Source organism: Vanessa tameamea, chromosome 27 (assembly GCF_037043105.1).
Source record: "Vanessa tameamea isolate UH-Manoa-2023 chromosome 27, ilVanTame1 primary haplotype, whole genome shotgun sequence".
In the NCBI taxonomy this organism is placed as follows: domain Eukaryota; kingdom Metazoa; phylum Arthropoda; class Insecta; order Lepidoptera; family Nymphalidae; genus Vanessa; species Vanessa tameamea.
In genome coordinates, this window is record NC_087335.1 from 6,344,842 (window position 1) to 6,362,621 (window position 17,780).

General features: G+C 33.1%; 1 protein-coding gene across 1 annotated transcript in view; it reads left to right on the forward strand.

The window, feature by feature from the left end:
- Positions 1-17,780, forward strand: part of LOC113392047 (uncharacterized protein) — a 107,803-nt gene that overhangs the window by 20,037 nt on the left and 69,986 nt on the right. The window contains exon 2 of the mRNA XM_026628278.2: positions 14,954-15,121. Coding sequence (XP_026484063.2) covers positions 15,048-15,121 — 74 coding nt within the window. The 5' untranslated portion in view covers positions 14,954-15,047. The remainder of the gene's footprint in view (positions 1-14,953; positions 15,122-17,780) is intronic.

Here is a 17,780-nt window from a genome sequence, read left to right on the forward strand (position 1 = left end):
TTTACACTGGCTCAATCGCCCTTCGAAAAGGAACCCAATAACACAGTATTGCTGTTTGACGGTAGAATATCTGATGAGTAGGTGGTGCCTACACAGAAGAGCTTGCATAAAACCCTTACCACTAAGTAAACCATTTATTTCTACGTTTACGGTTGAAATATAATTGAAATGAATGCCTGCCTATAGCATTAACAATATATTTTTTTAAATGAAATTCAATTAGCAACGATTTTATGGAATTGTAAAATTTTACTTGCGAATTAAAAATATTTTTATCGTTCATCGTAATTGCATCTTTTCAAACATATTTGCGTTATTTATATATATTTATTAATATAGAAAAAAAAAGTAGGCGTCGTTAGCTTTCTAATGTATCGTAACGAATTATCCATTTTGTCTCAAAATTGTCATCGAAATCGATTCGCTCCTGTAAGGTTTTATGTTGGTAAAGATAATGTTTTAATATTTTGTTTGATTTGGAAATTTTTCGACTGTTATAGACTAGGCTATATAATATAAATACACTTATATTTAAAACTAGGTGTTATAAAGGATAATTATAACTTAAACTAGATTTCAATGTGAACACCAGTTCTGTCTGAATATAATATGCTATCTTACCCAATAAGCACACAGGAATAATTTAATTTTATACTAGTGAAAACTTTTTTATAATTGTAACATTAATTCCGAAGATTACTCTTTACAAAACATTTTTATTCCTTTATAATATATATATATGTAAATCTATAATATACAATATAGTTTTGACTTAAATATGAGTTATATTGATATTTTTAAATCAATAGAATTTGAAATAATTTTATTTTATTATTTCAAACGCTTCTCAAGGTTAAATAACATAAATATCTCTACATAGTATTAAACAAAATCGCTTCTCGCCGGTACGTTTAGAATTTTTAAACTACGCAACGGATTTTAATGTGGTTTTCATAAACAAACATAATAATTCAAGGATTACATGTATAATAAATACAATTATAGTAAATAAAAACTTAGTATTTCAACTTTCCTAGCCGGAAGTACAAGAGTTTTTCTTTATATGTTTTTTTCTTCAATCTAAAAGATGTATATAGACCCTTATTGTATTCGTGTGATGCCGGGATGAGTAGCTAGTATATGTAAACATTCGAAGTTGGTTAGTTGTTCGTAAATAAAAACCTTGCGTTACACGTGAATTATTCCGTCGAATCGTTTAGTTTAATAACAAATGTTGTTCACACATGATTACGGTTACGAATATTGGGTTACTAATTCCATTTAGTATTAATTTGGTACAAGCGATTTTATTCGTTACAATATCGACTTAATGACTCATTTCCTGTGCTATGTTTTGATAATGTTTTACTTTTTTTTTTTGGTTCACTGTCCTATTTCTTGAATCTGCGTTTTTTAATTAGTGCGGTTAGATCGAATCAGATTCAGGATGATGAAATGTAAATAAGTTTGACCGAGTTGCCTATTGGATGGAACACGTATATATTAAACGAAGGTCACATCTTCAAATACTGGCGAGCAAAATTTATTCAAGTAGGCTCTTACAAGCACTGAATAGTCATTTTAGAATATTAAATAAGTTTAATGTAAGGTTCTATTAATGCTGCTCCGTCTAATGAACAAGCTACCGGGTGCAGTGTTCTGGCAAACCCCCCAGATCTTCGAGAGAAGATTTTTAAGAATTACTCTGGGGCATCTCACCAACACGATTATCTGAGTAGCACCTGGGTTTTATTACCCTGTACCTAGACGAATTTGTAGTTAGTAATGGTTCGGAATTTAGATTATACCGAGATGAAAAAAAACTCTTTAATTAAATGACAGAGTTTTTATCTTATTAGATAAAATTGATTAGGTAAAAGAATACATTCTTGTTTCACGTCTCATGGTAAATATCTGAAAATGGTGCAATCATTTTAAAATTAGAACTTCAATAGCGAAGGTTTTATTTGACTTTTTAAAGTCAAAACAGTCCAATCAACGCACACGTATGGTTATTTACCATGTACTTAATATAGTCTAATCTTTATAAGTAGTTATTAAAAGTATTACGAATTATAATAATTAAGAATAATTTTTCATATGAAGTAGGTTATTACAATAGTGTCCTCGCAGCTCCGTCTCCGGGCGCAGCTAAAACATTGCTTAAAATACTATCTAAATGTATTACATATTAAACGTAGATAGATAATAGTCAATCTGTTAATGTATATATTTTAGTATTTTGGTTTTTTCTTTTATCTTCGATAAATTGCTTTAACATTTGTGAAACTGTAAAGCCCTCCTCCCTCCAATTTAAAATAAATAATGAATTAATATTAGTACCTTGAAATCATTTATGTAATTGGTAGTTGTCTCTACGTCTTAATGTAATCTTCAAATATAACATCCTCGTACGCCTATTGGCCCCACTTATAATGCTACAAGGATGGTCGAACCAAGGAATTATTGGATTTTGATGTTTACAAAGCCCTTACATGAAAGAGCCATTAAGCATAGTCCATGATCCTTTACTCGACGGCTGTCAAGTATCGAATTACCGGCTCATTTTTATAAGTCCAGATGGCCCAGTGGTTAGAACGCGTGCATCTTAACCGATGATTTCGGGTTCAAACCCAGGCAGGCACCACTGAATTTTCATGTGCTTAATTTGTGTTTATAATTCATCTCGTGCTCGGCGGTGAAGGAAAACATCGTAAGGAAACCTGTATGTGTGTAATTTCAACGAAATTCTGCCACATGTGTATTCCACCAACCCGCATTGGAGCAGCGTGGTGGAATTTGCTCCATACCTTCTCCTCAACGGGAGAGGAGGCCTTAGCCAAGCAGTGGGAAATTTACAGGCTGATTATGTTATTATGTTATGTTTTATAAGTCAGGGAATAGAATATACCTGTGTGTGCACATAAACTTGTGCTCTGTATTCTCATCTGCGCAGATGGTTAGTCTTCGTTGAGAATAGCCGTGGGTACGTGAGTATAGTCACGTGCGGATACATGAACTCCTACGTGAATATTCGTTTTCGTAATGCGACCTACAATACATAGTATTATATAATATTTTTGTTAGAAAGTCATTTACGATGCTTCTGAGGGAGGAATGGATATGGAGTATGGTAATTATTAATTTAACATAAAAAAACATAACATAATCAGCCTGTAAATTTCCCACTGCTGGGCTAAGGCCTCCTCTCCCGTTGAGGAGAAGGTATGGAGCATATTCCACCACGCTGCTCCAATGCGGGTTGGTGGAATACACATGTGGCAGAATTTCGTTGAAATTAGACACATGCAGGTTTCCTCACGATGTTTTCCTTCACCGCCGAGCACGAGATGAATTATAAACAAATTAAGCACATGTAAATTCAGTGGTGCCTGCCTGGGTTTGAACCCGAAATAATCGGTCAAGATGCACGCGTTCTAACCACTGGGCCATCTCGGCTCATTATTAATTTATATTTAGGTAAATTCCACGTATGAGTTTTTATGATACACTCCCTTTGTATCAAACAAATATTTATAATATGTCGTTATGGTAAATTTTATGTTGTCTATCTATACTGATATTATAAATGCGAATGACTCTGTATTTCTGTCTGTTGCTCTGTCACGCCCTAACCACTAAATTCTATGAAATTTGTTATGAAGCAAGCTTAAACCCCAAGTTAGATTGATTATTAATTTATATTACTAGTCTTGTATAATTTTCTTTGACAAAGGATAGCGTGATTCAGAAACACGAACAAAATGTACAACGACATCTATTGATACACAATAGGAACTAAATAAATGTCCAAAAATTATACATAACGTGTATTCAATTTTATGGTGATCTGTTGAGTAGTTAGGTTTTTATATGTAACAAACAAACTTTAGAAATAATATTAATTAGAATTACCGAGTCCAGTTAGAAGTGACGTATGGAGTTTATAATAATTAATTACTCGTCTCACCATCAATATATCAAAGCGGCTTTGTGTGGGTTCAAATTATTTATTTTGGACTACGTGTGTGTCGCAAGCGCAACACAAGAAAGGCCGTCATACTGAGGCCGTGGCGTCCTACGACTCAGCTTAGCCTGTAATTAATATAAGACGTTTATAAACTGTTTACCGGATGACGTGAAATGATCTTAAGTGATGACTTAGAAGTACAGAGATTTATTAATATTCATAGTATTTTTTTTATTAAGAATATTCTTTTCGTTTCGATATAACTTTTAATGGATAACATATTTGAATTCATATCTTTACAAAAACTACATAAGTAAATATGCGTATATGTAACTTACTTAAAAATATAGTAAATATATATATATATATATATAAGTATATAAATTTAATATGTTAACATCCGGGAATTAGCTCGTTGAATATTGGAACAGCCTATACGTATAATATGAAATGACAGGTAAAATATTCTTAAATTTTCGGCCTTCGTAGTAACGATAATGTACGAAGTACCTTCAGCAGCGCAGGTCAGATTTGTTGGTGGATTCGGAAAGTTGTAAAACAACAAACATGATGTCGTCTTGATCACATTTTTGCCTCCAAAAAAAACGTCGAACTACTTTTTTATGATATAGGTAGGTGGACGAACAAATAGGCCATATGGTGGTAAGTGGTCACCACCGCCCATAGATATCGGAGCTGGAAGAGATATTAACCATTGCTTGCTTCGCCAATGCGCCACCCACCTTGGGAACTAAGATGTTATGTCCCTTGTGCCTGTAGTTACACTTGCTCAATCACCCTTCAAATCGTAATACAACAATACTGAGTACTGCTGTTTGGCGCAGAATATCGACTCTGGAGGAACTTAAATACATTTAAAGTTGATTTTATAATTTAAAAAATAGTCAAGACTCGGACATTGTGCCTAAGGTTAATTGCTAAATCGTATACGTGTGTAAATTATTGTAGTTGCAAAATTTTTTTAACGTTTATAATAAATATAATTATTTTATACGATTGCATAATTATTCTTGCGTGGCGTTAAATTTTTTTTTGTGTGAGTGTGGATGTAAATAAGAACACAGATCACACATCTAACAACCGAATGATATAAACTTAAAGCCTTCAGAAGAAGCAACCATTGCCCAACAGTGGGACTTTAACTGTCACTTAATTAAATTAATTAAATCTTACAAGTCGTCCTGATCACCTTTCACGTAGTGGTTTAAGTCTCATTGATTACTCGTTTTATTAATACTTCGAATTCCTTAAACGTACACTATAATGTCAAGGCGAACGTAATTAAAATCGGTCAATGAATTTATTTTTGAACGAAAGTCATTCAGTGTGTCACGATTCAATTATCTGATTATTTATTAAATATAAGTATGTGCTTTTGTTAATGGGATACTTTTGTTTCGTTCGAAATGCGATCTCGTGATGTGATAAGGCCGTTTAAGGTTATGCAGTTACTTGGTAGTAGGGCTTTGTGCGAACCCGTTTGGGTGGGTATCATCGACTGATCTACCGCCAAACTTATCGTTGTGTTCCAGTTTGAAGGATGAGTGAGCCCGTGTTACCGCCCGTGTGTGTGAGTTCCCAAGGTGGTGGTGCATTGGCGATGCCAGCAATGTTAAATATTTCTCACAGCGCCATTGTCTATGTGTGGTGACCATCAGGTGGTCCATTTGTTCATCTGAGTACCTATACTTTTTTTATGTAATGGCGGACCGGTAGATGGGTCATCCTATGTTAAGTGTCAAAAAAAAGTCTAATGAAGCCTTTTTACGTATATCAATGACTTAAATCCAAGTGTTGTATCCATAGGGCCATATAGTCATTATGGCTTCTGCCTTAATAATAAAAAATATATTTAAAGAAACATAATATGCTGTCTATTCGATTTACAAAAATATAACCATGTAAAATCACTTAAAGAAAGTTTCTTTCTAATGATCCTTCGTAAATATGCAACACGAAAGTAGCCCTTTTAGTAAATACTGCGGTGGTTCCCAATTACAATCGTGGACAGCAAAGTCTAGACACGTACAGAGAATGGTCTAAAACATAGGCTTATGATTTTATTTTTAAATTTTCTATTAATTGTTTTTTTTTTCCAACCGACCAGTGTTCTCACATTTAGGTCTGTGGATTGTTTGATTTTGTCTACAAAATTAAAATATTCTTTATTATTAAGTCTACGCTCTTTACTCCAAAGCATTTTTAAATTTACTTTTGAATATTCAAGTATATAAGAAAAATAAATTCTAACGAGACGAACTGGCAAGATATTTCTGCTTGAATATATAAAATTAAAATCAAAACGCTTTTGTAGCTTGAATATAATCTTATTCATATGTATATAAGCTTAAAATTTAGTGTTCTTTTTTGTATTCGAAATATATATACCCTCCGATTTAGTTTGTTTATAATAATATATATAATTAAATAAAATATAATAATCATTTTTACTCTTTAATATTTTAGCAAATTTAACCTCAACTACAAATCCTTGATATTAAATTCAACATCATAAAAAAATATCTTCACTATTATGGGATATTTGTAACTCAATTACGTCAGAACTGACACCTGTATCTCGTTCATCATATACGGACAAAGCCGCACTTGGAAACTAGTTAACAAATCGAAAACAGTTCTCGTATTTTAAATATGAGTTCATTTACTATTATGGATTTAATTGTATGTTACTTCAAAGTTACATCGTCCATTTAATCAAGATGTCAGAAACTCATTCCTCGTCCTTCAGTCATTAGTAATAGAACTTAAATTCGTTTGATTACGCAACATTGTACGTTGTTCTCATCACTTATACCACACGACATTTTAATGATAGTCAACATAAGTGACAAACTAATACGAGGACAATACATTTAACGTTACAATATGCGAATTTTAATTGCAAAAACGTATACTTCATCGTGAATGACGGCGAGGTCTTAAAGGTGACAAGTGAAACTTGAATATTTAAACAGTAGTTTTCCTCATCTTATGCAAAGATCGAAATCAAAATATATTTAATTCAAGTAGGCTTTTGCGAGTAATTTTGTATCGTTATTTTACATAGCTGTATCAAACGTAAACCTACCGCCGGTTCTGAATGGTGGTCTACCGACAATAACCGGCAAGAAGCTTGTCCGATATTTAAGGTACAAAGTTATGTCATGCTGTACATAGGTATATAATATATCCTGCCTGAAAATGAACAGGTAATAACTCCACACTTTTTTATCGTATTTATAATCTGTAGTCGAATGTCTTGTTTACAAATGTCATTTTTTAAACAAACGTTTTGGGTTTATGAATCGGCATAGACAAGAATATAAATTAAAAAAAAAACAAAGATATATAAGTTGGATATACAGAAGATCTATAGCAGATCTATCTATATATCCACATCCATCATGCATATTTAATCACCTATGGTAGGATTAAAGATATACAAACCTTAGATTTACATAGTCCATGCGATTTGTTAATAATAAGTAATAGCTCTGTTATATTATGCAATATATATAATATGTTAATTACTATATCTTTACTTATAATACGACACTATTACGCTTAACTATGTCAATTTTAATTTTAATTTCAAAGTTTCGATAAGAACTTCGCTAACAATTATATATATTTTTTTATTTTATTCTACATCTCAACCAGCGATGTCATGTCTATTAAAGTCTACAGTTGTTTTTTGGGATATATAATAGTTTATAATTATATTCCACTACCCGATATTAACCTTAATTCACTTTTTTTTTCAACTAAACATATATATTATGACTTATTAACAAACTAAAATTTAAAGTATATGCAAATAAAATAAGCTAAACTAAATTAAATAAAACTGTAGAGACATGAATATACATTAAAAAAAAAACACGCCATCCATAAGATTGTCCCGGGACAGTATACCCAACAATGACACTGTTACCTCTCTGACGACAAGGCCTTGTCTTTGAGATGTGTGAGAACCAGCTCGAGGGTCAATAGAAGTGTTGACAAGTTTCTTAGAAAGATTCCTCAGTCCTCCTGCCGTTGAAATTGTCTAGATAAAATAATACTAGATATAAACTCTGTAGCGCTAAATTACAAAATGATTAGAAAGTTTTACAGAGACAATCCATCATCCATTATATTATTAAAGGCGAAAGTATTCTGCGTGTCCGTTACGTTTTCACCGCTGAACCGATTTTAATGAAATTTGTTATAGATATACACTGTAAACTCTATATAACGACACTCAAGGGACTGTGTATATTTTGACGTTATAGAGAGTTGTCGTTAAATGGAGAAAAGGTAATACTGTATTTGAAAAAGAAAATGTTTATTTCGGAGTAGTGTTACTTCTTATTTGAACGCTATTGCGTATAGTCGTCTGGCGTATTTTGTTGCATCAGTAATTTTGTTTTATTTTTGTACTTAATAAATATAAATACAAGTAATTGTAGCTCACACACCAAACCGGAACAGAACAATACTATGGATTGCTGTTAGGCGGTAGCATATTTGACGAGTGGCAGGCTACCCAGACTTGCACGAAGCCCTACCCATCAAGTGCCCTGCCATTTTTATTTATTATATACGATAGATAATACGAGTTCAGGTAAAGACGGCCTTATATATATTGTATACATTTATTTTCATCTCACTGCAATGATTCACATATCATAACGAAACAGGTTGGTCAATTTAATTGCATAATATTATTAAAACGTGGAATAATCGTTTGTAATGATAAAGTTTAATTAATTAATAAATAACAAAGGAGAGGTGTCGAATAATAAAAACGCGACAGTAACTTAACTCTTTAAGTAATCATAAATTGTGCCGATTTACTTCGATCGGGCGCCCCGTGACGTCACAACAAATAAAGCAAATTAAAGTTCAGTGGTTCTTGTCCGGTTGAATCACACTCTTGCGCGAAGATTTCCGTGTTCGAATCTCCATCTCGGTAAACATGATTAAAGTAGGTATCAATTGATTTCATTTATTTAATGCTATGCGAGCGAGTCACAGTTGATTAGTATTTAAATTAAATGAATATAAAAATAAATGTAAATTCGGCCTTATCAGTGATAACAATCTATTACTGACGACCTTGGATGTAATTAGATCGAATGGATTACGAATGACAGTTCGTGATTGCAATGAAATTTTTCGGTATTACGATTTTGGGTAGTGATATTTTTTTTATCTATTTTCTTTAAAATAAGATGACTGACAGATGGATTATGTTAAGTGGTCACCACCATAAACATTTGTACTGTTAGAATTATTGACCATCGCTTAAGAATTTAATAAGTAATTTTTAGTACTCGATGTAAAAAATATTTATTATAATTATCCGATTGTTTCGTATGTTTTTAGTTATATGTTTAGAAAATGTAAAAGAATAAAATTACAACAAATCTATTTGATTTTATTTGTAAACTGTTCCTTAGTATTATTAGTAATCATAGACAAAAAAGAACTAGTATCTTTAAGTATAACCGTACAAAAACAAAATTAAAAAAAAACTTTTTATCGGCTTCCGTTACGGTTACGGAAAGATTTTTATATCGGATATCCGATAATTTCGGTTACGGCTACGGAGTTCCATAACATCCCTGTACCGGATCAGAAGTTTATTATTCCAATGCATATTGGAATCGAACCTTGACCGTGGCATTTCTGTTTCTATCAAAATGTTACTACATATTATAGGAGAGTAAACTATATTAATCATTAAACAAATAATATTGACTTACGTAATTTACCATAAACTAGTTACCGAAATGTAGACCAAGGTCATTGGATTCGATCTAATGTTTACAAAACTAAGGCAATACAGGTCGAGAGAATTAATGGCATAACTCCACTAATTAGAATGATGCGGGCTAATTATATCGCGAACAATCGCAATACCAATTACCTACATCTGTAATGACAGCTTAAAACAATACACGACTTAAAGCATTTTGTGCCATTGGTTTTAACAAGTATAGGTGGACGTAGTTACTCTAAAAGGATGGACCCACGAAATGTTACTTCTGAGTTGTTCAAGTTTAAAGTTTTACCTGTATTTGCTTATAGTTGTGCTTGTTTGTATTAATTGCTTCCTGGAGAAATCTATACTATATTATTATTAATATTATAAATTGTGAAAGTATCTCTGTCTGTCTGTCTGTCGCTCTTTCACTGCCAAACCAATGAACCGAATTTGACGAAATTTCGTATGAAGCAAACTTGTACTCCAAGGAAGGACATAGGCTACATTTTTGCCTAACACATGACAAACAACCCCTAAACCGCGAGCGACGTCACGGGCGACAACTAGTATTTTTCATACAAATAAGTTAATCTAATCGAAAATATCGACCTTTACGACTACTGTGCTGACGTAGTTTCTCAAAAAGGATCCAACCAACAACCTGATCGAAAATGAGTTAAGTATTCATTTTATTATTAGACGTTTTAAACTACCGAGATGGTCATGGAACATGTGAATCTTCTAACTGAAGACTGGACTCAAACCCGGAGAAGCATCACTGAAGTTTGTGATTCAAATAGAAAATTAGAGGATACTGTACGGGTCACACGAATACGTGCCAAATTTGCATCTACCACTGCATCGTATCGGAGCAGTTTGATAGAATAAGGTCTTTATGTTTAAAAAGTTCTGTAAAATGACGTTTCAAAAATGCGTGTTAAAGCCTACCTAATATAATATATTCTGTGCCTACTTAATATAATGTATTTTGTGCAAATATAACGTGGATAAAACTGGGATTAAAAAGTGTTCAAACATGAAGTAGATTAAAATGTTTTATTGCGTATCTCACCAGCCAGAGTTTGAGACGAATCATTGTATTACTTTCTTCGACTTAAACGAGGATATTGCAAAACACAAGCCTATATAGTAAAATAAACAACATACATATGTCTCAAGGTTTCCGGTATATTGACAATGTCAAGTGAACTGACATTGTTAAATGTTTAGCAGAACGATATCAATAGGGTTTAAATGTTTGTTATCAGCTGTGCGATTCTGTAAGAATTCACGTCGCGTTTCGGTGATACGCCATTTTGATACGTGTATCCTATAAGTTTTATAATTATTATAGTCAATATCGCATAGCACGCATATAAAGGCCGGTAACGCACCTACAAGCGACCCGGTGTTGCAGATGTCGAGGGGTATTTGTAGTCACTTTCCATCAGGTGAATCTCCTGCGTTAAGAAACAAAAAATCATATTTGGTTATATATCCGCTCGTGTTCTTCTATGAGTTTAGTAAGAATGACGCTTGTTTTTCTTTATACAAGTACCAGTTATTGCGTGCAGTGTCGCCCGCGTTAAACGTTGCTGCGTTAAACCCGCGTGGGTGGTACCGTAACGTCTTTAACCTTTATCAATATATGGGCTATCTAACGATAATAGATTTATCAATTGAGACTGGTATATCCTAAAATGTGTGCGTACAAACAAATTCGATTTTTTTTTTTATGTTTCTGTTGCTTAGTACAACGTTATTAGTAAAATAATAAATCATAATAATGTGTTCCTGATCGAAATTGCTAACCAATTGCTTAGGAGATATTATACAGTGTGTGCGTACACACACACTAAGGTCCACTCTATTTCTTCACTTCCAGTCCGATGACAAATAAAACGCTATTAATCGCTAACATTTTATGGTTGTATAAAAATAAACATTCATTCGACATAAAAAAACCTGCGATTCGATTTTTAAATTCTAAGACTTTATTTAAATTAATAATAGTAATTTAAAAACAAGTTCCCATATGGGTCTTATTCATTTTAGCGCCTAAAGCGCTTTGTGAGAAAAACTGCGATGTGTCTGAGAGCATTTAAGATATGGGAGCAATGTTAGACTATATGAAGAGGATTTAAAAGAGGCGCCTTAGCTTCTAATCCTTTGAGTACTAGTCTAAGTACGCGTTAGGTACAGGGGATATAAGATTTTTGTTTCCAAGTTTGTTGGCGAATTGGCATTGGACGCTGGTGTTCACTTACCAAGCACCGGCCTATTAGTCTGCCTTAATGTTAAAAAAAAATAATCGGTAGTGGAGCTATTAGCTATTAGCAGATTATTTGGGATAACTTAGTCCGATATATATTTGTCACTCACTGCGCATGCACCATAAAACGGGCCGTCTGCCAGTCTGCCGTCGTTTTACACGAAATCTCGGGTTACGCCACTACATCTCAGACGGTTCCAATTAAACATAGTTCGTTAAATAAATAACGAAGCCGTGCAACTTGAGATTGTTAACACTTCCGTAAGTATCGGCTTTTGTGTTATGTATTTAGTGATTTCTTTGGGTGTGTTTGTGTTACAAGGTTGTATTGAAATTGGTGTTAGGTAAAAGTAGTCATTAAAACCGAGATGGGGCAGATAGACCATGTGAATCGAAACAGTTGATCGTAGGTTCGAATATCTCTCACAGACAGCCTTTGGTTAAAGAAGTTTTGTAAGAAAATGACGCAGTCCAAGTAAGATAATAATAATTTCTCCATAATAAATAATAAGGAATGTTTTATTAATTGTTTTCTATGCATTACAACACTACTCATCCGATTGTGATGTAAGTTTGGCTAGTTGTTCTGCGTACGCCCGAGAACATTCCTGGTCCGATGAAAACATTTTTCGGAACAGTAAGGAATTTTTCTTTGTTTCTAAAGATTCAATATTCTCCGTGCGGAGCAGGGAAGGGTAGCTAATATATAATAAAATATATCTAATGAATCATTAGTCATAGTAATTCATGGGGACATATCTTCACCTGAATTAATCCAGCATATCAACTTAACAGTTCCTCGTACTATTCCTAGACGCCCAATTAAAAAATCTTTTTGCACTCCAGCATCTAAAACAAATTTAGGTAAATATGTTCCTCTTAACAGACTCGTGAATTCGTTTAATGACTTCACCTAACGGCGATATTGACATCTTTCGTAATAAAACTGATTTCGTTAAACATTCCAAAGATCTCTCGATCTCGATCTCATACCTTATAAGTAAAAATTTAAGTTTTGTTTTTTCATTTTCTAATTTGCTTTTATAATCATCAGTACAGTATTTTATCTTTGTTGTTATTTCAATTATTATTTAGTTATTAAAATTTGATTTTATATTTTATATAGGTTAGTTTGGTTCATATAAACTATATCGAAAATATTTTTGAAGGTCAATGTTGTTTAGACCTTTAAAGACGTGTCACTTTTAATGTTACCCACATCAGATATTTATTTTAAGTGCTTAGTGATAAGTTAATGGTGTAACCTTTTCAATAAATAAAATAAAATTAAAAATAAATTAGTAATGGTCGACTACATATAAATGTTCATTCCATGAATTATATCAAACTGATAACAATTTTATGAGAAAAATCCTTTTCTGTATTTCTCATAATAGTTCATCAATATTCTATATAGTTATAGCCTATAATATTAAAGTTTTAAATAAACTACAAAAGCAGTCGACCCCCATATATCAGGACTATAATGAGCTCAACGAACGAGGCCACGATACGTCAACATCTACAATTTATTCGATTTAAATTATAATTTACGACTAGCTTCAATTATTTTTTGAGTCGTTTTTATAATCGAAATGTCCCATATTCAATATTGTATGTTATACCTACCAGACTCAACTTCTTACGGGTAAAGATTTTATCTCCAGATATATTTTTAAATATTGAAAGATCCGGGTTAGATACTGGGTCCAAGTAAAACTTAGAACGGTCTAGATGATACCCATTTGTAAATCCCCCTAATTATACAACCCCCGAGCCATAATTACTGTTTTTTTAATCTCGATCGACGAAAAACAAATAAAATTGGGACACCTATCAAATAACTACTACCATTAAACTGTGCACGAAAATTTAAGAAAAATAAACGTTAGCTCGGTTTAATAGATAATATTTATGACCTATTAAACACAATTACTATATCAGAATATTGCTACCACTTGAAACTGACACGGTGTTGCGGAAAACCCGATTTACCAGATTGGGTAAGGTTAGTAAGGAAGTACTCACCGATAACAGAAGTTTTTAAGTGAAACAGTTTCTAATATTCCAGAATCTTCTTTACCTATACAACTATAATACATAAATCTTGTTTAAGTTTCTCTCTTAAGTTTAGAGATTTGTTAACATTTATTTTTATATGTTCGTAAACAAAGATATCATTACAGTATAATACACATAATATCAGATTTAAATTATTTAACGACGGTTAACTATAGCTACAATTATAGTATCATTTGAGTGTATTTATACTTTGTGAAACTATAACTTGATTGTTTTATAATTGTTCAAAACTATTTAAGAGTAATATCTCAAGCAATTATAGCCAGTGTAACAGTCACCACTATACCATCAGGTGACCGATTCATGTCCATTATGATGACACCGCTATTTTTGTATTTCTATTAAAAATAAAATGTGCTGAAATGTGCCCAGTATGTGCTATGATGTGCCGCTTGAAAAACAAAATTTAGTCAAAAAATTTCATTTTTATGAGGAGGTCCTTTTTTTCAAGTCCGGTTAGCACCGCTACTTTACTTAAATTTATTAAAATTGTACCATGTACGCATTGTCATACCGACGCCGTTCTTGCAGATTTTATGTTGTTTCTTGAGCTTGTTACAATACTGTCTTGCTCACCATCCGAAACAAATCAGCAATGTAAGGCTTCGTATTATAACGTTTGACAACAGTCTTTGCGAACTATTTATACCCTACGAAGCTCATACCGAGCAACAAATAAAATATATTTATGTAAGCAATCGTCTTTTAACATATGTTAAACAACATAAACTAATTTATATTTAATAAACAGTTATGTAACGGCGTTTTATATTACGATTACAACTTCCTTTCCTTTCGCCTTATATGTTCAGTTGATTCGCTTTCTGAATTTAAATCCGTAACTGCCTTTTTACAGACAATGATCCCGATTGGCTAATCGAGTGTCACGATGACGCGATAAACGCCTCCGATTGGCGGTGGACTGCGTTCCGTACGCTGATTGGTGAAAAATGTCGGGTTTGCCGACCAGGGCAGACGACCCGATCAATGGTGTCGATGTTCGGGAGCAAGGAAGCGCTTTAAGGTTAGTATAGTTACCTTGACTGTTTAGGAACGACATTGGTTTCGCATCATAAGGCAAACAAGTTTTTCAATTAACATTGAACGCTATTACAATGTATTGAAAATCTATTTTAGATTGTTTAAATCTTAATGTTGTTAGACTGGTTTTCATTCAATACGATTACGGTTGTGAATTATATAATTTAAGAACCAGAACATTATTATAGTTATGGATTAAGCTATTAGCGTATATTAACATAACCAGTTAATCGCAAAACCGTTAATTTTCAGTACAGTTTTATATACGCCTTACAAGACTGCCTTTCCAAGGAATTTGATAGTGAATTTAGATGTGTGAAGTAAAACGAAATGCTTAAGAGAACCTAATCCTTATTACAATGTAGTAAGGACGATTATATTTGGAACGTTATTCGATGTAATGCATCCGGGGTTGGTCAGCGGAGCGAGAAATTACTCGTAACCTTCGTTATTTGTCGTGATTGTATCTTTACGTAAATTAAATGCTACGATTTCTGGTTTAATTCGTTCAAACAAAAGTGTGTTACAATAATTTTCTTTTGTAGGTGCTTTAAATGCAAAATCTCTTTTTGGAAAGAGCTGTGTATTGTATGTTCGTTTTACTTGTGTTCATAAAAAATGTCGTTGGCATTTATTGTTTCGTATATTTAGTGTAAGATAGACAGTTAAAACATATACGTATATGAAATATAGATATAGTCCATTTCGACCATACAGGGCAAAAGTCAAATAAACAACATTTGACACCGAATTGACGCTTGCATAAACTATTAGGTATATTCATTGGAAAAAAATGACGTTTTAAACGTCGAGCTGGTATTGGAACTTTGGAAGTAAGATTAAAGTGGATATAAGTAGTCTAGTGGAATAATTCTGTAGTATAAATGAAGATATTAATCAAGATCTGTTAGTAGTGCTTAATATAGCTGGGCTTTTAGAAAATCGCGTGGCTTACGTAAATCTAAGGTTTGTTTATCTTTATTGCTTCTTCGATTGAAATAGACTATAGATATGGATAATGAGCAAGCTAATGAACAGATCTAACATCATACTCAGTATGTTGTCTGTTAACATGAAGAGCTCTCTCTGAGAGAGTTGGTGTGCCAATCATGACTAGGGCTTATTGTACGGGTGGCCCAAAATAGATAAATACTAACGTAGAATAAGTAATTTTTACAAACGAAAGATTTATGGATCCCTACTATGATAAAAAAACTTTTTGAAAATATTTAATAGCAAATGTAATAATTGGAAATATATTTAAAGCTATCTGTTTATTACGTAGTATTTAAGTCACAGTTCCCAACTGAATTTCGAACATGGCGTCGATTTTCGAACTCATCAGAATCTCTTGCCCCTCCATTTATCTCATCCCTCGTTACGTCTTCCGTTACTCCCGTGCAAAGTTCATCCGTCTTCTGTTTTATGTAATATTAGTTTCTGCCGGCGGTTTCACCCGCACGTGTTACCCGATGTCCTTTTCTGTACCACGTGACAACGTGTTTTAATGATAATCATCGATTAGGTAATGAGCCGAGATGGCCCAGTGGTTAGAACGCGTGCATCTTAACCTATGATTTCGGGTTCAAACCCAGGCAGGCACCACTGAATTTACATGTGTTTAATTTGTTTATAATTCATCTCGTGCTCGGCGGTGAAGGAAAACATCGTGAGGAAACCTGCATGTGTCTAATTTCAAAGAAATTCTGCCACATGTGTATTCCACCAACCCGCATTGGAGCAGCGTGGTGGAATATGCTCCATACCTTCTCCTCAACGGGAGAGGAGGCCTTAGCCCAGCAGTGGGAAATTTACAGGCTGATTATGTATGTTATGTTAGTCGGTTGTAAGTCATTATAATAAATATTTTATATGAAATCGAATTCCGGACATCTCTCAGGAAGATTTGTCCAAAAATATCTTTAAAATTATTGAACCTAAATGAACTTGTTGTGATTTAACTTAATATTCATTTTAATTTATGAAAATAAGTAACCGTGTACTAAAAAGAGAATTTAGTAAATTGTTGAAACGTAATCTAACGAAAAAAAAAACAGTAGATATTTTACATTGCGTTCCGGTTGGCAGGATTCGTGAGCCAGTGTTATTACAAGCACAAGGAACGAATTAATTTCTTAAATACTAATTGGCGACGCATCGAGTAAATAGAAAATTATCACAAATTATAACAAACTACCGGTTATGTATCTAATAACTAAATGACATAAGCAATTAACATCATGAGCAGAAAAAAATTATATTATATCTCGTGCTCTGCGGTGAAGGAAAACATCGTGAGCAAATCTAATTGTCGTGAGTGTCAAATTTCAATGAAATTCTGCCATATGTGTGGTGGAATACGTTCCTAACTACTCAAAGAGAGAGGAGGCCTTAGCCCAGTAGAGGTACATTAATAGGCTCTTACTCTCCCGTTATTTGATTCGCTGTGTTTTTAGAGCCACGACGGCCCAGTGGTTAGAACGCGTGCATCTTAACCGATGATTTCGGGTTCAAATGGATACGTATCACCTGGATACAATTTATAGTATTAACTGTAATTTAAAAAAATATATAATAATTTATACCGCTGAGTTTCTTTCGCCGGTTCTTCTCTGGTTTGAGGTGTTAACTTCCGAACCGGT